Source organism: Carassius auratus, chromosome 24, assembly GCF_003368295.1.
Source record: "Carassius auratus strain Wakin chromosome 24, ASM336829v1, whole genome shotgun sequence".
Classification (NCBI taxonomy): domain Eukaryota; kingdom Metazoa; phylum Chordata; class Actinopteri; order Cypriniformes; family Cyprinidae; genus Carassius; species Carassius auratus.
The window spans coordinates 3,118,175-3,140,723 of NC_039266.1; the positions used below are offsets into that span (position 1 = coordinate 3,118,175).

At 37.7% G+C, this 22,549-nt stretch overlaps 1 protein-coding gene across 8 annotated transcripts in view; it reads right to left on the reverse strand.

Annotated features, from left to right (window-relative positions):
• The window catches only part of LOC113042101 (potassium voltage-gated channel subfamily C member 1-like), a 90,626-nt gene extending 75,389 nt beyond the window's left edge, over positions 1 to 15,237 (reverse strand). Inside the window, exons 1-3 of one of the 8 annotated variants that reach the window (XM_026200686.1) lie at positions 12,076 to 12,449; positions 4,740 to 4,791; positions 400 to 1,068 (exon numbers count right to left, since the gene is read on the reverse strand). In XM_026200686.1, the coding sequence (XP_026056471.1) occupies positions 400 to 1,017 (618 nt within the window). In that variant the 5' untranslated portion in view covers positions 1,018 to 1,068; positions 4,740 to 4,791; positions 12,076 to 12,449. Of the gene's footprint in view, positions 1 to 399; positions 1,069 to 4,739; positions 5,285 to 8,764; positions 8,787 to 12,075; positions 12,450 to 15,096 lie in introns of those variants that run through there. The other 7 variants (XM_026200683.1, XM_026200680.1, XM_026200681.1 and 4 more) reach the window with 7 other exon arrangements.
• Positions 15,238 to 22,549: the final 7,312 nt, after the last annotated feature.

The following is a 22,549-nucleotide window of genomic DNA, read 5'->3' on the forward strand; positions in this document are numbered from 1 at the left end:
ATATATTATTCTTCTTCTTATTTTTTTTTTATTTTTATTTTTTTGGCCAACGTTTTGGGAATGTAAATCAAGACCAGTAAACGTACGTTCATAACTTGAGCAAACTTGGAAGAGAAGGTTCCCTGTTTGCCTGATAATTCAGTGCGTTATCATAAGTATACTAATACTCTGGATTTGTCCGTTCGAAAAAGTGCCTATATTTTCTAAATCCGGACGCTCAAACTCAAGGGAATCTGGGGTTTGAACATAAAACCTTTCTGTTATCAGCCAAACTAGTCCATGCAATACACTGCTTTGAAGGATAGGGGTCTCAAATCAGGTTTCAACAACATTTAAAGTAAGTTACCAGAGCGCTACACCGAGGAGCTGTCCACGCGTAAAGAGGTGCTGAACACTCACCCGCGCGTATTTGGACGAATAGGGATCCTCGAAGAGCGCCCAGATCCGCGGTCGCCACACGCGCCACCAGCCCAATTTCCTGGCGTCCTCCTGCAGGCAGAGCCTCTTCAGGTCTCCGTCCCCCGCGAGCGCCGGGTCGTCCTCCGGCACCTCCGGCTCGGGCGTCTCGAAGCTGTCCAGCGCCTCCTCCGCGTCCCGGTGCTGCCGGTAGTTCATCCAGCAGCACGCCTCCACGTCGGTCTCGTCGATGCCCCAGAAGGCGAGCTCCTCCTCGAACAGCGGACCGCACACGTCGTTGGGGCAGTGCAACTTGCCCGTCCGGTAGTAGTTGAGGATAAACGAGAAGACAGACGGGTGCCGGTCGAAGAAGAACTCGTCAGACTTTGGGTCATAGTCGAAGTTCCTGAAGGCGTCCGGCTCAGTGAGCCACGACAGACGCGTCCCGGGCAGCGTCTTCAGGGTGCTCCGGTACGTCTCGTGCCTCACGCCGCCGCAGTTGATGACGATTTTCTCGCTTTCCGACGGGCAAGTCATGTCGGCGCTGTAACATGCTTTGTTGGACGACTTGTTCCCACCCTTGCGCCCTTTGTATGAGGAGACACACACCGAACTGAGCATTGGGGAGGGAGAGGAGGAGAAAAAACGTAGAGGGGAGGAGAGAGGAGCGGTCTGCGGGGGGACAGGAGGGAGGGGGGAGAAAAAGAGGGGAGATGTTTAGTAAAGGTAAAAATGGAGGGATCTTGCACATCATACGGGGGTCCCGCTATTGATATGCCAAAAATACTGCAGTGACATTAAAAAGCTTGCCATGTGACCTTGTGTGTTTTTGGCATGTGTTCTGGTGATTGACGCATGACGTGTGCGCGGACCTTTATGACATCAGCATAAAGAATTTAAATGGACATATGTCATACAATCTTAAAGATAAATCTTCATAGTAGAGGTTTTTGCAGCAATGACCATTTAAGGTCGCCCTAAAGAACCTTCAACAGTTAATGTGAATAACATTTTAACCGTCTAAATAGCCCTTCTTTCACTATAAAGAATCTTGGATGATGTAAAATAAACAGTAAAGAAGCTTCATTTTTAAAAGTGAAGGTCATGTACGGTAACTATCCTCTATTTAATCACCTTTTCCCTTCAAATATTTCATTTCATGCAGTCCCTGACTTAATATGAGGATACACAAACTGCACAATACTCAAAAACAAGGGTGTTTAAAATAGTTTTATAGGTGGCATCTCACACTGCAGGACTTCCCAAGAGTATTTCATGTCAACTCATCTCTAAAATGATCAAAGCATATCACAAATCACTGTTATGGAAGCGTTTGTGTGTTAAGAAGGGCTTTGAAATCATTTTGAACACAGATGATATACAATAAACAAAAGGATCACACGGTCAATAGTCCCTTAAAACAAGTTATAAACAATGAGATCTACATTTATTTGTCTAGACGATGCTTTTATGTAATGACAATAATGCAAGCAGAAGCAATTAATAGAAGAGAAAAACAATAAGTAGAGCCACTAGTCCATAATACAAGTGAGCATTATATAACTGCCACCAAAGAATAAACACATCAAAGATCACAAAACAGCATTTTAACTGGTAATTTTAACGTTAATGCATGAAAATTAACATACATTTAATATAAAATTAAATGTAACAGCATCAATAGCCCATGCATATCGAATACAGATACTATCTGTCAATCTCTCAATCAGGCAAATTGGTTTCAAATCTCCTTTGGGCTGAAGCAACTGAGGACGAGAGACTATTGCAACTGATTAAAATTCCATCTGTCTCTCTTTCCCTCCATCTCTCTATCTCTTTAAATGAAGCAGCTAATAAGTCAAGAGCTTCACTGCAGTTTCATTGCATGAGAGGAACAGGAGCGAGAGAAAGAGAGACAGAGAGAGATAGAAAGGTTGTTATGCACACACAGCAGTACAGCACTATAGCCCAGCGTCACCGAGCAGGAGGGGGAGGAGGGAAAGAGAGAGAGAGCGAGAGAGAAAGAGAGGGCGAGAGAGGTTTGAAGAGAACAGTGCAGTTTTGCTGCAGTAAAAATCTGACTGTGCATCCGCTCATTTCTTCTCTGTGTGTGATTATAGTGAAGAGACCTGGTTGAAATGCTTCTGATTTAGTTGCTTTTAAAGTATTAGTCCACTTTGTTCCATTTTGCTGTTTTTCTGATCCTATCCCATCTCTGTTGGCCCCCCCCCCCACCTTACCCTTTCTCCTCCTCTTCTCGACCAGTCTGCCCCCCTCCCCAACCATCCCTTGCTCTCCAATTCCGCATTAAGGAAGCACAATTCACTGAGAACGACTCTGGATCAGTTACTTTTCTCTTTTTCTACTACTGTGCATCACCTCCTTTCAGCTGATCCCCTCTTCATTTCATTTCACAAGAACTTTATTCCTCTTCCCTCACTCTTTTTATCCATTTTGCCTGTTTTTACCAGGTAGAAACTAATGTCCTCCATTTTCTGTCACTTTCCTTTATGTCCATTCTAATTCTTTTTTAGGGAGCTTGAAGTTAGTCAACTCTTTCAGAACTACATTTAGACAGCGGAGGATAGAAATAAAGTAAAGAAAGAAGGAGGAAATATTGAAGGTAAGACTTTATTCACTTCTTAAAGAAACTGTATGCAAAGACTGCAAAGGAAAACTATTTTTAGTCTAGTTGTGCTGGTTATATTAGTTTAGAATATGATATTTTGGTAAGTTTATTAGAATTAGAAGTCATGCACACTATGCTGAAAAAAAAATGTGTAGAAACAATATTTACTCAGAAATTGCTGGTAAATTTCACAATTACAAACAAATGGCAAATCACACATACATGAAAAAGAAATCTTTGACAAATCACTTCTTATCTAACTAGTTATAAAGTTTACACACTTATAACTGCATGGTATCCAAAATAGTCTGAAATCAAAATATTGTACTTGTAATAAGCATAAAACAGAATATATCTGGTGTTGTTGCACAGTCACAGAGATTTCAGGTTAATGCACTATAACAATAGTGAGTTTAAGACTGTTCAGGTGCATATATTATGTGACTTAGAGAACATGTAAGTGAAATAATGTGGTACTTAAATGATCTCAGAAGAGGGATTATGAATGGAAACAATTAAAAAAGTGATATAAGTGAATGTGCAGATGGAGGAAAAGGGTAAAAAGCTGATATAAAATTCGGACATTTGAGAAGGTAGTAAAAAAAGTGTTTTTGTTTGAACTGAGCTGATATCAGTAGCAGCACTGCAGCACTTAGAGGAGAAAGGGTTACTGAAACTTAACAAACAAAAAGAAAAGATGATGTTGAATGATTTAAGGGTAGAGAAAACATATTGATCAGGTGCAGTAAAGTATTTCCAAAATATGAATAAAAAAATCAGATTTTCATCTGAATCTGTCATTATAGAAACGATTTTAAGTTGTAAAAATAACAAAGATTTTGAAGTAAACACTATTTTAAACTATTCCTTCTTGTAATGTAAAAATGTAAAATTTAATTCATTGTGTAACTTGACAATTCTTTGCAATTCTTTGTGTGATTTAAAGTGAAAGTTTCTATACCCTTGTTTTCCCATTGTGATTTGCGTTTTAGTTTTAGTGAATAATATTAATAATATTAGGAACTTTTTCTAAATAATTAAGGAAATATAGATTAAATGTTGAGGAATATAAATGTGCATGACTAAATAAAAAATGGAAAAGTGAAAATAAAAAAAAGAAGTGCAGAAGAACTGAGATGGTTAATATTTTACTGTGCTGTGTGTGTGTGTGTGTGTTTGTAAAGCAGGCACTAGAACTGAGCTCAGCAGCAGTGATGTTTTACAGCATTTATTTATTTATTTCTATTTTTTGCAAAGGGAGGGGGTCACAAAGAATAGGGAGAAAAACGACCAGAAAAAGAGCAGATAGGCAAGGGTTTAGAGAGCATCTGAGCAGCGTGAGAAATCCTGACACACAGGGTGAGGGAGACAAGGTATAATTACCCTGTGTGTGTGTGTGTTTGACCGCATGTCACATAAAACCTGCGCATAACAAGACAACACACTGAGAAGTAAAAATGCTGTTAGCACTGAACAGGAAATGGAAGCTGAAGGAGAGGGAGAGAGAAAGAGAGGGTAAAAGAAGGAGAGAACGAGAGGGGTGAGCAGTGGAGGACTGCAGTGACGATAATATACATTAGCAGTAACACTGCAGCAAGAGGGGGAGGGAGAACAGAAGAGATCAGAAGAGACCAGCAGAAGAGAGAGGGGGAGGGGACGAGAGAGAGAGAGAGAGAGAGAGAGAGAGAATTTAAAAGACTGGAGAGTGACTTACGTTTCTGTACTTGGCCAAAAAAATGGAAAGAGAGCGAGAGATGGGAAGGGGGCTGGAAAAGAGGAACACAAGCAAAATAAATGGATAAAGCAGGAGATGTGAAGATGAAATCAAGCCAGACGTCATGCGTTACAGTGATTTTATCATGAGAAATAATTGGTCTAAGCTTCAAACCTGAAGCCTCGCAGGTGATTTTCATGTAAAAACATCTTTACCTGAAGCCTAATATGCAAAGACAACTATTAGGGAAACATTTACAAGTTGAAAAAAAAAACCATTGTGAATTTGCACTGCTTTTGCTCTGTTTATTTGAGCATGACAACCAGCCCCATACACAAAAATGACTCAGCGGCAGCCAATGGAGTGAGTTTGGGTGGAGCTATCAGTTTCTGACCAATGATAGAGGGGAAGTGTCAGATGCAGATTAAAGTTGAAAACTGTGCAGTAAACTGTACTATAAAAAAATAGCACGTGAAATAACATCACTTACAATATGAAAGTTTTTGCCACTAGAGGTCGCATTTTCAAAACAATAACAAAGGTGAAGCTTGATGATGCTATTGAGGAAGATGTTCAAGGATGAGGTAATGAATACATTTTTTTTTTTAATTTAATACCTGTACCTTTTAGTTTTTCAAGCAGCGGATAAATTATACAGAGAATGCGAGCAAAAAACTTTGTCAAAAACATTGTCAAAGAACATTATGATAGACCTGAGTCTAGCATGAGTTTAAGAACGCTCAAAAAACTCCCCTTATAATCAGTAAAGCTGATATACACGGTTTTATTAATTAATCTCTTACATCATATGTGCATCTGCAATTTGTTGTTTATGATGAGAGAATTCGTGTGGAGCTTAATTCAGTCAGCAAGTGCGTGCAGTGCAGTGATTGGCCATTGCATTCATAAGTGTAACAGACTCATGTGTGATTGGTTATAATGCACTACAAATGCACTAAAATCACAGTGCAACACTGAGCAGATTTAAATCCAATTCTGTGGTCAAAACTTTTTATTTCATTTTCATTTTATTCGCTACAGCCGTAATGGATTTAGTTGAACTATATGACATACTGTTTTTGAATTAGATTTTATTTTTTTTAATGTTTTTTTTTTCAGTCATTTTTTTTGTTCAGTCATGTTCAGTCATGCTTTGGCAAGTTGCTTATATATATATATATATATATATATATATATATATATATATATATATATACAGTATTGTTCAAAATAATAGCAGTACAATGTGACTAACCAGAATAATCAAGGTTTTTCGTATATTTTTTTATTGCTACGTGGCAAACAAGTTACCAGTAGGTTCAGTAGATTCTCAGAAAACAAATGAGACCCAGCATTCATGATATGCACGCTCTTAAGGCTGTGCAATTGGGCAATTAGTTGAATTAGTTGAAAGGGGTGTGTTCAAAAAAATAGCAGTGTGGCATTCAATCACTGAGGTCATCAATTTTGTGAAGAAACAGGTGTGAATCAGGTGGCCCCTATTTAAGGATGAAGCCAACACTTGTTGAACATGCATTTGAAAGCTGAGGAAAATGGGTCGTTCAAGACATTGTTCAGAAGAACAGCGTACTTTGATTAAAAAGTTGATTAGAGAGGGGAAAACCTATAAAGAGGTGCAAAAAATGATAGGCTGTTCAGCTAAAATGATCTCCAATGCCTTAAAATGGAGAGCAAAACCAGAGAGACGTGGAAGAAAATGGAAGACAACCATCAAAATGGATAGAAGAATAACCAGAATGGCAAAGGCTCAGCCAATGGTCACCTCCAGGATGATCAAAGACAGTCTGGAGTTACCTGTAAGTACTGTGACAGTTAGAAGACGTCTGTGTGAAGCTAATCTATTTTCAAGAATCCCCCGCAAAGTCCCTCTGTTAAAAAAAAGGCATGTGCAGAAGAGGTTACAATTTGCCAAAGAACACATCAACTGGCCTAAAGAGAAATGGAGGAACATTTTGTGGACTGATGAGAGTAAAATTGTTCTTTTTGGGTCCAAGGGCCACAGGCAGTTTGTGAGACGACCCCCAAACTCTGAATTCAAGCCACAGTACACAGTGAAGACAGTGAAGCATGGAGGTGCAAGCATCATGATATGGGCATGTTTCTCCTACTATGGTGTTGGGCCTATTTATCGCATACCAGGGATCATGGATCAGTTTGCATATGTTAAAATACTTGAAGAGGTCATGTTGCCCTATGCTGAAGAGGACATGCCCTTGAAATGGTTGTTTCAACAAGACAATGACCCAAAACACACTAGTTAACGGGCAAAGTCTTGGTTCCAAACCAACAAAATTAATGTTATGGAGTGGCCAGCCCAATCTCCAGACCTTAATCCAATTGAGAACTTGTGGGGTGATATCAAAAATGCTGTTTCTGAAGCAAAACCAAGAAATGTGAATGAATTGTGGAATGTTGTTAAAGAATCATGGAGTGGAATAACAGCTGAGAGGTGCCACAAGTTGGTTGACTCCATGCCACACAGATGTCAAGCAGTTTTAAAAAACTGTGGTCATACAACTAAATATTAGTTTAGTGATTCACAGGATTGCTAAATCCCAGAAAAAAAAAATGTTTGTACAAAATAGTTTTGAGTTTGTACAGTCAAAGGTAGACACTGCTATTTTTTTGAACACCCCCCTTTCAACTAATTGCCCAATTGCACAGCCTTAAGAGCGTGCATATCATGAATGCTGGGTCTTGTTTGTTTTCTGACAATCTACTGAACCTACTGGTAACTTGTTTGCCACGTAGCAATAAAAAATATACTAAAAACCTTGATTATTCTGGTTAGTCACATTGTACTGCTATTATTTTGAACAATACTGTACAAACATACAGTTAATTAGCGCACAAGTCATCCAATCAAAATATAGCGTCAAAAGTTAGAATTAGTTAATTTAAAACATAAAAATGAAAAAAAGAAAAAGAAAAAGAAAAAGAAAAGAAGCCTCTAAACATATCACAGGAAAGGCAGAATTCAGGAAAAATGGTAAAATGCCGAGAAATAAAAAGCTTAAATGGATAGTACACCCTAAAATGAAAATACATGTTGTTATAGACCTGTATGAATTTCATAAAAGAAGATATTTTTAAGAGTGTTGGTCACTGACTGTTTGATTACCAACATATCTTTAAAATTCCACAGAAAAATTAGACAGTCACACAAGTTTGGAAAATTATTTTTGAGTGGACTATAACTTTAAAGCAGCTGGTCTTAGCTGGTTTCAGTTGGTTTCCCAAACCTTACCAACTAAATGTGTCCAAAACCTTGTTAAAACCATCCAAAAGATGAGCCAGACCAGGCTGGGAGACCAACAAACCAGTATAGGTTGGTTTTCCTTTGTCATAATACATGAAGGATAAAAAAAGCAGAGGTCATTAAAAAGAAGGCATAGAAAAAGAGATAAAGAGAATGCAAGTTTGCATATGTATCCCACCACCACACTCTTCCCCATCTCTAAAAGCCTAGCAGTGCTCTCATGTCTCTGTCTGGTGCAGTGGAGCCCCATCAGGCCATGAGCGGAAGTCCAGCGATGCAGAGTGCTGCAGTGACACACACACACACACACACACACACACAGACACACAGTCCCTCTCTAAACACATCTGATATGTGCGCCAACAATTTCAACCATTCTATCGAGACATTCATCAAAAACACACGCCGTCCCACATCTTCCTCTCGCTCTCTCCCTCCTTCAAAGGTCAAAACATCAGATCCACTGATGCAGAAAGAAATATAGCATGAATGGGCAGACAGAGAGCGAGGGAGAGCAATAAAATCATCTTTTTCTCTTAAGCTAGAGGTCCTATCTCTTGCATGCACTGGTTATTTATTGATACCAAAATAATTTAGCAATAAAACCTGAAAAGACGCGATCACATCATAAAAATCCTCTCGGATAGACAGAAGCGTCACGTGATGCACTGATGCTGTGTCTATTTCTGCAGCTGTGAACACATCTCAGACTGTGATTGTGTGTGTGTGTGTGTGTGTGTCTCACATTTTCATTCAGCGCTACAGACTGCAGTGGAAAGCGGACTCCATATTGTCTGCTTCAGCAGCTGTGTAGAAAAGTGTTTCCTTCCTTAAGGGCAAACTATCATTCTGAGCTACCTGTGAGCACAAATAGCAGCCCATTATACTCCAAACAAAAGAGCGCGCTACTGCGCCATTGGCTGCCCGCACAGAGCCTTCCTCTTTTAGGAAACGTGTGCTGCACATTAACCTGTGTGTGAGATATCGCAGATACTGGACTAGAAACAATGCTTATAAAATACAGAATTAAGAACATAAAAAGCCTCTGATCAGGGAAGGGTCGAATGGAAAATAACTAAAGAATGCAAGAAAATAACAAAAAATTTAATAATAAAAAAAAATAGCCTACAAGAAGCAATGGAATTATGTATTTAATTAATAGGAAACAAAGACAAAAATAATTATTAGTAAGATATAAAGTTTGAATTATCAAATTTTAAATAATAAAAAAAGAAAAAAAATCTAATTATATTACAGTTTTTTTCAATCGCTAACAAGCGCTTAACCATACTTCAGATACTTTTTCTAAACTCTTAACACAGACTCACACCTACAAAACACAATTGGCCAAATGGATAATTTTCTTCTCAAAAACACATTTTGTTAAATATATACTAAATCCTCATTTCAAAATAGAACACATCTTTCTCTGCACACACCAACTTTACCAAAACACTGGAAATCTGACTCAAAATTAAATTATTCTGTCAAAGAATAACACTTGTTTTCACCTCACAAGGTACATGCAGTCAATCAAAGTACACCAGGTTTCAAAATACTGGCTATTGTTGACATTACAAAAACTGCATAGACTTTTCAGTCTCAGTTTTACAGGTATTTGCATGCAAAACATGCAATTCACTGTTTTACACTAAATTTCTTGGTTTGGAACTGTATGTCCAAATGTACAGTAATGTTCACATTCAAAAGCATTCCAGTAAAAAGCTATTTTTCCCTTTACTGTTTACTGCAGGAGGCAGTACAGTAGAAACACGGTATGATAGAACAGAACAGGTTCGACTGTATTGCTTACAGTGAACAAAATATCAATGAAACACATAAGAGCATTCTGAACATAAAACAACAACAGCAAAAAGCCCAGATAAAAGGGGGGGGGGGGTAAAATAAAAACAATCTCTCACTGCTCCTCTCACTGCTCCTGCTCCTGCTCCTCTCACTGCATCTCTCACTGCTCCCGCTCCTCTCACTGCTCCTGCTCCTCTCACTGCTCCTCTCACTGCTTCTGCTCCTCTCACTGTTCCTCTCACTGCTTCTGCTCCTCTCACTGTTCCTGCTCTTCTCACTGCATCTCTCACTGATCCTGCTCCTCTCACTGTTCCTGCTCTTCTCACTGCATCTCTCACTGCTTCTGCTCCTCTCACTGTTCCTGCTCTTCTCACTGCATCTCTCACTGCTTCTGCTCCTCTCACTGTTCCTGCTCTTCTCACTGCATCTCTCACTGCTTCTGCTCCTCTCACTGATCCTGCTCCTCTCACTGTTCCTGCTCTTCTCACTGCATCTCTCACTGCTTCTGCTCCTCTCACTGTTCCTGCTCTTCTCACTGCATCTCTCACTGCTTCTGCTCCTCTCACTGTTCCTGCTCTTCTCACTGCATCTCTCACTGATCCTGCTCCTCTCACTTCTCCTGCTCTTCTCACTGCATCTCTCACTGCTCCTGCTCCTCTCACTGCTCCTCTCACTGCTCATGCTCCTCTCACTGCTCCTCTCACTGCTCCTCTCGCTGCTCCTGCTCCTCTCACTGCTCCTGCTTCTCTCACTGCTTCTGCTCCTCTCACTGCATCTCTCACTGCTCCTGCTCCTCTCACTGCTCTTGCACCTCTCACTGCTCCTGCTCCTCTCACTGCATCTCTCACTGCATCTCTCACTGCTCCTGCTCCTCTCACTGCTCCTGCTCTTCTCCCAGGGCCCCTTGCTCTTACTCTTCATCGTCCATACATTACAGTGTTTCTCTTTTTCTGTTTCTGTTTCCAAAAACATCACTCTTCAAAGTCCTCCTTTTATTTTATAAGTTTATTGTCTAAAAAATAACCCCTGCCATTGACTCTGAGCCAGATTGGAATCAGCTGTGGTTGGCCCAATTTACACAACATAAATCAGCTAAGATATATTGTTTTTGAACTGATATCATTGCAGAAGCAGAGGTTTTTATACTGTATCTAAGGTTTTGAACATTGTTTTTGCTATTGTGGGATGTTGTGTGTTAACATTTGTAAATACTACAAAAACGATCCATAATTTTGTTGGGAGGTATAGCTTGTCTGTTCAGAATATGTAAGCATTGTGGAAATGTGTTCAATGACTCCATATTGTGTGAAAACGACATGAAATGTGTGAATGGTATGGCCACAATAGATAGATGTTGTGCTAATTGTGTTTAGAGTTTTGAAAATGTGACAACTGCTTGGACAAATGCTTGTTAGCGACTGAAAAAAACTGTAAACATAAAAAAATGTAAACATTTTATGTGGTTGAGAGAAGAAAAGTAATCCAAAAAAAAACAAAAAAAAAACACATACACACAGACAATGCAAAAAATAGCAAACAATTTAATGTAAAATCATTTGTGAAAGGCAAAGAATATCTAATATTCTTTGGTAATCATAGAAAGTTCATTTAAATATTTTGTGTGGTTCAAAAATAAATAATAATCCCAAATGAACACAAAGTAGCAAATAATTAGTGAATGTAAATATTTTGTGGTTAATTGAGAAATAATTATCATGAATAAATTGTCATGAAAAAAATAGCAAAAATGTAAACCTAAAATAAGAAAAAAAAAGAAAATAAATCTAAATATGCTCTGCATGGTAATCATAAAAAATGAATTTAAATATTTAATGTTTAAAAGAGGAATAATAATCCTAAATAAACAAAGCAGCAGAACAATAAAAACACACACACAAAAATAAATAAAGAAAGAAAGAAAGAGAGAAAGAAAGAAAGAAAAAGTTAATTTAAATATTTTGTGTTTGAGAGAAAAATAATAAAAAATACAGAAAGAAAAAGTTAATTTAAATATTTTGTGTGCTGGGAGATTAAATAATAGTATGTAATATATATATATATATATATATATATATATATATATATATATATATATATATATATATATATATATATATATATATATATATATATATATATATATATATATAATTAAGTGTACAAATTATTGCTACTAATTTAAATTTAAACTGATGTTAAATCAATTCCAGTGTTATCCCAACCCCAAACATAGTATTTAAAGTTTCATACCTCTGTCGATCAGTGGAAAACAGACGGTGTGTACCAAACAAGAATCTAAGCCTATGTGAGACTGAGAGATGTAAGGCATTAAAGGAAATATGAATTTAGTGAGAGGTCAAAGTTGCTAAATGAGGGAAGTGTATCATCTTACAGCGAGCTTAACCCCTCCTCACCTCTGTGTCTGACAGCTCAGCTCTTTCTCAAGTTTAACAGCAATTACAGCAAAGAGAGAGACAGAGAAACTATTAGTGTTAATAAGACAGTGACATTATCATGTGATAGTCAACAGACCCTTCTCTACTTCACATGAACTGTCCTGACTGAAATATTGAATCTACAGCTGTTTAACTGAGCACGGGACAAGGTCTTTAACTAGTCTACTGGAAGCATGCTACAATAGAAACGATAGGAGTTAAGGAACATCCAACAAAGTTTCGATGTGGATTAAATGTTTCTTAAAAAAAAAGAAAAGACTTAGCTAAAAAGCACCCTGATAACTGTTGGGTTTTATTCTGAGTCCAACAGGTAATTTTTAAAGGTTTCTTTTAGTAATAACATAAGGTCATAGAATTCAGAAGCAAAATAACGACAACATAATAATAACCAGAAGAAAAAAATATGCAACTTACCACTTCATTTCAGCATTACCACATGTATTTGACTGCCATGTAGATAAACTTCACACTGTCTACAAGTCAATCAGCCTTGAATTAAATTAGAAATATTGAGCTAATAAGTATATAGTTCTGATATGTTGCTTCAGAAAAAAAGGAAAAGAAAAAAAGGAAAAACATAAAAATGTAACTTCAGCAAAAAGATAGAGGGGAAATGAAACAGGAAAAGAGTTTTGTGCTAATAAAAAGTTATGAAACCAGAAGAAAAAAAGAGAAGCACTGAATTGTTCTAAAGAAAAAAAGGTCAGTAAGATATAAATAACAAACTAACAAAAGAATTAGCAAGGATGCATTTGAACTGATTTATCATTTATAATGTTACAAAGTATTTCTTTTTCAAATAAATCTTCTATTGGACATTTTATAATTCAAAGAATCTAGAAAAATGTATTTTTGTAATGTAGTTTTCCAAAAAATATGAGCACAACTGTTTTCATAATAAATAAATGTTTCTTAAGCAGATCAGCATATTGGAATGATTTGTGAAGGATCATGTGATACTGAAGACTGGAGGAATTACGCTGAAAATTCAGCCGCGCATCACAGAAATAAATTACAATTTACAATATATTACAATAGAAATCAGGAATTTAAACCGTTATAATATTTCACAATAATACTGTATATTTGATAAAAGTATTACCACATGTATATGACTGCCATGTAGATAAATGTACCACTATCTACAAGACAGTCAGCCTTGAAATATCAATTAGAAATATTGAGCTAATAAGTTTAAGTTCTGATATGTTGCTTCAAAAAAAAAAAAAAAAAAAAAAAAACATAAAAAATGTAACTTCAGCAAAAAGATAGAGGGGACATGAAACAGGAAGTTTTTGTGCTAATGAACGGATATGAAACCAGAAGAAAAAAAGAGAGAAGCACTGAATTGTTCTTTAAAAAATGGGGGTCAGTAAAATAAATACAAAAAATAATAATAATTAGCAAGGATGCATCTGAATTGATCAAAAATCACAGTAAAGTCATTTATAATATTACAAAGTATTTATTTTTCAAATAAATGTTCTATTGAACATTCTATTATTCAAAGAAACTTGAAAGAAAATTTATTAAATTTTCCAAAAAATAAATATGAAACAACTGTTTTCATAAAAAAATACTGTAATCAGTTTAATCTACTGTAAAAGAAAACAGGCATTTTAAATTGTAACAATATTTCACAATTTTACTGTATGTTTGATAAAAAAAAATGCATCCTTAGTGTTTAAAAAAAAAACACTTATTTTCATAATTCAGTCTCACTTAAGGTTTAGTCAAAACAGACTAAAACTTAAAAGCCGAAGTATTTTGTGTCTTTTGGGCTGTTTATTTACAAAAGAACGGATAAAAGTGGGAGACAATAGAGAATAATATTGAAATACTTAAGTAACATCAGTCAAGATTAACCCATTTTAATTCAGTCAAATGTAATTCTAACATCTGAAACTGTAGTCTATCATAAAACAAGCACATCGACCTAAAGTAAAATTGTATTACTCAAACGAACAGACATTCTAATATATCTAACACGTGTTCCTATTAGCTCAATGTGGGATTTTATTCAAGAGCAAGTGCTGATTTTGACTAACTTTGAGGAATAAGAATGGATTTTGGATAACTATGAATTTAAATCAACAAGGCATGTGTCAGATCTTTCAATTATCAAACAGCTTTTCGATGTCCACAGCAATCACACCAGGTCACTGCTCACCATCAGAGTTCAACATCCATGAACGGCTCTTTAATTATTTAAGCCGTATATAAATAAAACCTGAAGTCTCCCATTTCAGCCTTCTTCCATGCTTTTATTTCACGAGTTCACACAAGCACTGCTCTGTTGTCTGTTTCTCTGTCTCCGTCTCTCCCTGATTACTCATCCCTGCAGGAGAGAGATGACACTAGTTATGACTGCCTTACACTATAGGGCCAATAGGTGAAAATTATCCTGAGCAATCATATTCCCCCTTCGAATCTGCACAAATCTGTCTGTGTGTGGACAGACGCTCAAATAGACCGTGCAAAACATGTGGACATGTATGTAGTGTGTTCTGCATGTCATTTCACACACCTGACATTGTGCATGAATACTGCTTGTGCTATTCCACATGACCGCTGGTGTAAGAATCAATGCAATGAACGCACCAGCATTAAAGCAGCACAAAACAATACTTGTTGAATGTTGTGAAAGAAATGCACGCCCTATTTTTTTTCAGTTTGCCAGAACTCAACCATTAAACACTGGAAACATGATACATAGGGAGTTTATTTAAATAACAGAAAATAGCATGCACCAGACATAATCACAATATACAGACATTTAGAGCACTATACACGCTATACTAAGCAGGTTACTCACTTGACTTGGGTTGAGTTCAGATAATATATTAATCCATAAGAATAACACGATGCTTCTCTCAGATCACGACATGTATGCTCCAGTTTTCCATCGCTCGTAATTAAGAGAGTAGTAAATAAGAGCATTAATGCAACACACACTCTGTAGTGTGTGTCACACTTTCCTCCCCTTCATAGGCAGCTCGCACAAATAATTTCACCACCCTAATTGAATTTGGCAGGTTTTCCGCGGACAACATAAGGTTGATGAGGATGGTGGTGTTGATGTGATATTTCTCCCGTTTTAAATCGCCCTCCTGATGTCTAACACAAGGGGTTCATGTTTCAGACAGACGCTACACACATTATTCACGCACGAACATACACTCACGGTTACGGCTACTGGCGGAACTGCACCTTTCTCATTTATTTCATTTTTTTCCAGATGTCACGTGAGTTCGGTAGTTGATTGTGACGTAGCGCGGGCAAACGGATCGCGGGTGGCGGTCTGTGGAGGCGCTTCATATAAAAAGGTGTAAATAAAGAAAGAGACACCGACGGCCACACATTATCGAAACTCCACGTTGTTACGTAGCTTACTTATTGTCATTTGTACAAAACACTAAGATCACGAGTCTTGATCTGGAAATAAAATCCTTTATTTATTTCACATCACAATTTCAGTAAAAAAAATCAACATTGCAGTGTCATAGATATTTATACATCAATATTTGTAGTCTATTAAATAATAGAACTGTTTATTAAAAAAAAAAGTTTGCCAAATTGGTGTTGTCCCCTTCAATAGATATTTGTAATGATAAAATAAACAGCATCATCAAAAGAGGTTTTCTAGTTGGCACTATAAAGTGTGACACAAGTACTATATACTGTGTATGGGCTATATTACTTCATTAATGTCACACCTAGGCTAAATTACACTATTGCACTACTGCATTTAATGTAATCACCAAACTAGACTCTGAAAGTGTATGTTTTTTAGGTTTATTGTTTTTTATTTTCTATTACACTAATGCATTTTGTGTAGTAGGATACATAAATGTACATGATCTGTTGGTAAAGTACAGGATACACCTTAGTTAACAAATAAACTAAGATATAGGCTTGCTAACCAAAAGCTATCTGGGGAAGAAAAGAGACAGAGAACAAACAAAGGGAAAAGTTTATGCTGGTTTACACAATAAAATATAAACATTATAATATATAATATGTGTAATTTAAAAGACATTAAACTATAATGCAAATGAGATTAAAAATATACAATATACTGTGATACAATTTAATTTAAAAGATATTAAATAAAATAATAAACTGTAATGCAATTTGATTTTCCTAAAGGTTTATTTATTTATTTTAATTATTATTACTACTCTAAAAAAGAAATTAACTTTTTAATTCAACAGTTACAAAATAGATGTTGTGCAGCCGGCGTGATCTGCACTTCGCCGACTACTGCGTTGTGTTCTGGTGCACTGATGACAGGACACTGACTTTCCTCAAGGCACTTTATTCAGCTCACTGTTAAATTTCAAAGAGCAATAATTCAGGATTCAATCCTCGAATTAGAATCAGCCTCTCTCAATCACGTAGAATGCAGACTCAACATTTAATCACATACAAAAATCAGAAAATAAAATACAAAAGAATAATTAAACATATCACATTAGGCATAGATATATATAATGTGTATGTGTCATATTGCAGGTTATCTCGGTTCACCAATCTGGGCTTTTAGCTCTTACATTAACATTATGCAACATAAACTATCTTTTCAATAATTAATACATATACAGTAATATGCACAAAGCAACACGTACATGCTTTACATCTGGGCTTTGTAGTGCCATTGAACATTAATCAATAAAAGAAAACGTTTTAAATGAACGCATTATATTCATAACCTGGTATTGGGAGTACATACCTGTTAAATTTCAAAGAGAGCAATAATTCAGGACTCAATCGTCGAATTAGAATCAGCCTAACATATGAAAAAGGACAACTGAAACGTGGGCTGTGACACAAGAGGATAGAATGACGATCGCTAATATACAGCTAAACAAAACACGAGGTTAGCTATGTTAGCAGTTTCTCAAACTCTCAAAACAGCAAAATTCTCGACACATCTCAATTAAATGTGAGTGCACTCATCATAAATTACACATACAAGTTACCATGTGTTCTGAAACTAAAGTTTTAACAGGTATATCTCAATCTTTACATTGCACTAACGTGAACACATACCTCTCTCAATCACGTAGAATGCAGACTGAGAAAAGAACGCTAAAATCCAGTATATGACCTCACATCCAATAGAGGGCGCACATACACAAAAAAATAACTCTCCCAATACCTATAAAGCTACAATGACATAACTGAACAATATAGTATTTTGGTGAAATAAACTCACAAACAATAGAAAATAAAAGATAAAAGGTTGCAAAAATATATGTCATTGTTTGACCTGTTACAGTTGCAATCAGTGGCAACATAACATTTACATTTATTAATTTAGCAGATACTTTTGTCCAAAGAATAAATACTATATGTGAAGTGCTAGGAATACAAAGTTTCAGACATCGTTCAAGCAAGAACATGAAGGTAGAAAATGTTGGGATGTTTATTGTAGCAGCACGGACTGTAGAGTGAGTGACACCAGTCATGTTATGTTGTCTTGCAGCTGATAGTGCTGACCGGTTTGTTGTGTTTAATAAAGTTAAGTGTACGCAACTATATTGGCGTTAACCGTCCATTCTATTTATATAATAGAATAGAATGAAACATGGTGGCAGCGGTGCTGTGAGAAAAGTAAAAGCACAGAGATTAGACACAACGAAAGTCACAGGCTGAGTATGGAAGAACGAGCGGGGAGTTCACGAGCAGCGCGGATGGAGAACGCGTTGGGACTTAGACCGCCACAGGCACTTTGCCTGGACTCATCTAATCTAGCAAAATCATGGAGATTGTGGAAAGAAGAGTTCACGCTGTATATGGATCTTACTCTCGCGGACGCTGACGAAGCCGTGAAACTGAAAGTTTTCAGTTATCTCCAGAGATGTATAAAGTACTAGAGAACCATACTTGAGTAAAAGTACAAGTGCTCTATCAAAAAAGTGACTTGAGTAGAAGTAGAAGTGCTCTTTAAGCACCACACTTAAGTAGAAGTACTAAAGTATTCAACATTTTTTGTACTTAAGTATTGCAAGTAGTCTATTTTAAAATTTACTACTCAAGTACTGAAAGTAAAAGTAGAAGTATTGTGTTATGTAGCTATTAAAGAAAGTAGTCAAAAGTTTGAACATATTGTTTTTACTATTTCAAATGATTAACCTAAAGGACAATCACAATTCCTTTGACTGTAACTTCTTGTAAACAAAAAAAGGTTTACTAGGGCTAGTTAGCCCAATTTGCAAAATGATGTCATTAATAACTTACCCTCATGTTGTTTCAAACCCATAAGACATCGGAGGGTCACTTAGAATTTTTTGAAGCATCGAAAATACATTTTGGTACAAAAAAAAACAAAAACTACGACTTTATTCGGCATTGTCTTCTCTTCCGTGTCTGTTGTAAGACAGTTAAAAACAAAGCAGTTTGTGATATCTGGTTCGCGAACGAATCATTCGATTTAACCGGATCTTTTGGAAACAGTTCACCAAATCGAACTGAATCGTTTTAAACAGTTCGCGTCTCCAATACGCATTAATCCATAGATGAATTAAGCTGTTAACTTGTTTAATGTGTCTGACACTCCCTCTGAGTTAAACAAACCATAATCCCGGAGTAATTCATTGACTCAAACAGTACACTGAACTGATGTGAAGAGAGAACTGAAGATGAACACCGAGCCGAGCCAGATAATGACTCGTTCACGAGTCAAGAACCGTTTCTGTCAGACGCGTCCGATTCGTGAACCGAGGAGCTGATGATACTGCGCATGTGTGATTTAGCGTGAAGCAAACCGACACACAGAGCGTCTGGAACCGAACTAATTCTTTTGGTGATAGATTCTGAACTGATTCTGTGTTAATGTTATGAGCCCATGTGCAGTCAACGCCAATGACGCCATTGCATCGAGCACAAAAGAATCGGTGAACTGTTTTCTTCAACTGGTTTATTGAATCGAACTGTCAGAAAGAACTAACGTTACTGGTCATCCGAGAACCCATGCAACCGGTTCTTGACTCGTGAACGAGTCATTATCTGGCTCGGCTCGGTGTTCATTTCTCTCTTCACAGCAGTTCAGTCAGCACACGCAGTCTTCTTAATCGCTTGTTTCGCTCAATGATGTGCCAGCTTCATCAAACCTGCCATCTACAGTTCTGGCAGTGGTTTGTAATGGAATGATTCGTAACATTATTATAATTGTAACGAGTAACGATGCAGCACATAAAAAAATATCGGAGTAAAAGTATTAAACTCAGCGAAAATATGTACCGAAGTAAAAGTGGAAGTAGGAGAAAAAAATAATACTCTAGTAAAGTACAGATACCGCCTTTTAGTACTTAAGTACAGTAGTGAAGTAGTTCTACTTCGTTACTATACATCTCTGGTTATCTCATCGGGGACACTGGAAGAGAGTTGTGTGAGACCCTGATACCCACCTCGTCACCAGATCGCACAGTAAGCAGATTAATAAATGCACTAGATGACCACTGCAATCCAAAAGTGAACGAGACAGTTGAAAGGTACCGTTTTTTTGTCAGAAATCAGGGCTCTGATGAGAATATCGACAAATATGTAACAGACTTAAGAATGCTCGCTAGCACGTGCAATTTCGGTCAGATCAAAGACTCTCTGATCCGCGATAGGATTGTGTGCGGCATTTCCAGCTCTGTTTTGAGAGAGAGACTGTTAAGGGAGCAAGATTTGACTTTGGAAAAATGTGTGCAAATCTGCAGGGCAACCCAGCTGTCGCGGGAAAACAACAGAATGATTGAAGGACGAGTGACAGAGGAAGTACATGCTGTAAAACATGCTGTGAGAAAAGAGAAACACACGAGCACCGTGAACTGCAAATTTTGCGGGAAAACGCATGAAAGAAACAAACTGAAATGTCCTGCATATGGAAAAAAGTGCAAAAAGTGTGAAAAAGATAATCATTTTGCCACAATGTGCAGAACAAAAATGCAGAAAGAAAAAACAGTGCATACAATTACTGAGTCAGATGAGGACAGTTATGAAGACATCTTGTGCGTAACAGCAGAGACAGTAAACACTGTGACGAAGGAGAAACAGAGACCGCCCTCAAAACTCTTTGCTGCCATGCTCCTGGGACAAGAACAGATAAAGTTTCAGTTAGATTGTGGAGCTAGCTGTAACATTATACCTGTCAACCTGTTAAATCCAGCCACACCAATAGAAAAAACTGAGCAAGTGCTGGTGATGTACAATAAAAGCACATTACAACCAATAGGGAAATGCAAAGTTAAACTGAGAAATCCCAGAAACAAGAAATTGTACCGATTAGAATTTATGGTTGTAGATGAGGGGTCTGCAGTGCCACTACTGGGCAGCAGAGCAGTACAAGCCATGAATCTGGTAAAAGTGCAATATGAAAACATCATGGCTGTGGATAGCATTGTCACTAAAGAGACTGGGAAACAGGAAATGTGGAACATGCATGATATCAGAAAAGAATATGCTGATGTGTTCCAGGGAGATGGATGTCTGGAGGGTGTGTATAAGATAGAAGCAGATCCTACAGTAACACCTGTGAAACTACCAAAGAGGAGGGTCCCTGTGGCAATGATGGCGCCACTTAAAGCAGAGCTGAGTGATCTTCAACAAAGAGGTATCATCACACCAGTTGACTGTAGCACAGAGTGGATCAGCAGTCTTGTTATTGTTAAAAAGCCATCTGGAAAACTTAGAATATGCATAGATCCAAGACCACTTAACAGAGCTCTGAAAAGATGCCACTTTCCACTGCCGACAATAGACGAAATACTGCCAGATTTGTCAAGGGCAAAAGTCTTCACAGTATGTGATGTCAAAAATGGATTTTGGCATGTGACCCTGAATGATGAATCAAGCTACATGACAACATTTGCAACACCTTACGGCAGATACAGATGGCTGAGGATGCCAATGGGAATCAGCCCAGCACCAGAGGTGTTTCAAAGAAAACTCAACCAAGCTCTGGAAGGATTGCGAGGTATTTATGTCATAGCTGATGACATTCTCATCACAGGAGAGGGTGAGACTTTAGAACAAGCAAACCAAGACCATGACAACAAACTGAGACGACTGTTGAACAGATGCAGAGAAAAGAATATTAAACTGAATGCAGAGAAGTTTCAACTGCGAAAGAGTGAGGTTCCATACATTGGACATTTGCTTACTGCAGACGGGCTCAGAGTGGATCCTGAAAAGGCACGAGCGGTCAGAGACATGCCACGTCCAGTAGATGTCAAGGGTGTCCAGAGGCTCCTGGGCATGGTAAACTATCTCTCAAAATTCTGTGATCACCTGTCAGATGGCTGTGAGATACTGAGGCAGCTAACACATAAGGACAGTATTTGGGAATGGTCAGATGCTCATGAGGAAGCATTTGCACGGCTCAAAGATGTTATCACCAAAGCTCCAATTCTCAAATATTACAACCCAGATGAGCCACTGACACTTCAGTGCGATGCGTCAGAGACTGGGTTAGGGGCTGCTCTACTTCAAGAGGGGGCACCAGTTGCTTATGGAAGCCGGACATTGACTCAGACAGAGAGAGGGTATGCCCAGATAGAAAAAGAATGTCTGGCCATCGTTTTTGGTATGGAAAAATTCCATCAGTATACGTATGGGCGCAAAGTAACTGTACACTCAGACCATAAGCCACTGGAAAACATAGTAAGAAAACCCTTGTTGAACACCCCAAAACGCCTGCAAAGGATGTTACTGCGACTACAGCGTTATGACATTGAAGTTAAGTACATCCCAGGGAAGGACATGTTGCTAGCTGACACACTGAGCCGCTCATACTTACCTGAACATGCATCAGAGAGTTCAGTAGAAGTGGAGATTGAAAGTATAAACATGGTCCAGCATGTCCACATAGCAGAAGAAAGACTCCAGGCCGTCAGAGAGGAAACAAGTAAGGACAGAAAGCTACAGACTCTGATCAGATACATCCAAGAAGGTTGGCCATTGAACAAAAATGACTTGCCCAGTGACATTGCACATTACTACTCTTTTCAAGAGGAACTCAGTTCACAGAGTGGAATTGTCTTTAGAGGGGAGAGAGTAGTAATCCCCGATGCACTCAGAAGTGATATTGTCAAGCGCATTCACTCCTCACATCTGGGCATTGAGGGATGCCTAAGAAGGGCAAGGGAATGTGTTTATTGGCTCGGGATGAATGATCAGATAAAGACATTCATAGAAAAATGTGACATCTGCAGATCTATGGATGTAAAACAGCAGAAGGAGACTCTGTGGTCTCACGAACTACCAAGTAACCCATGGTC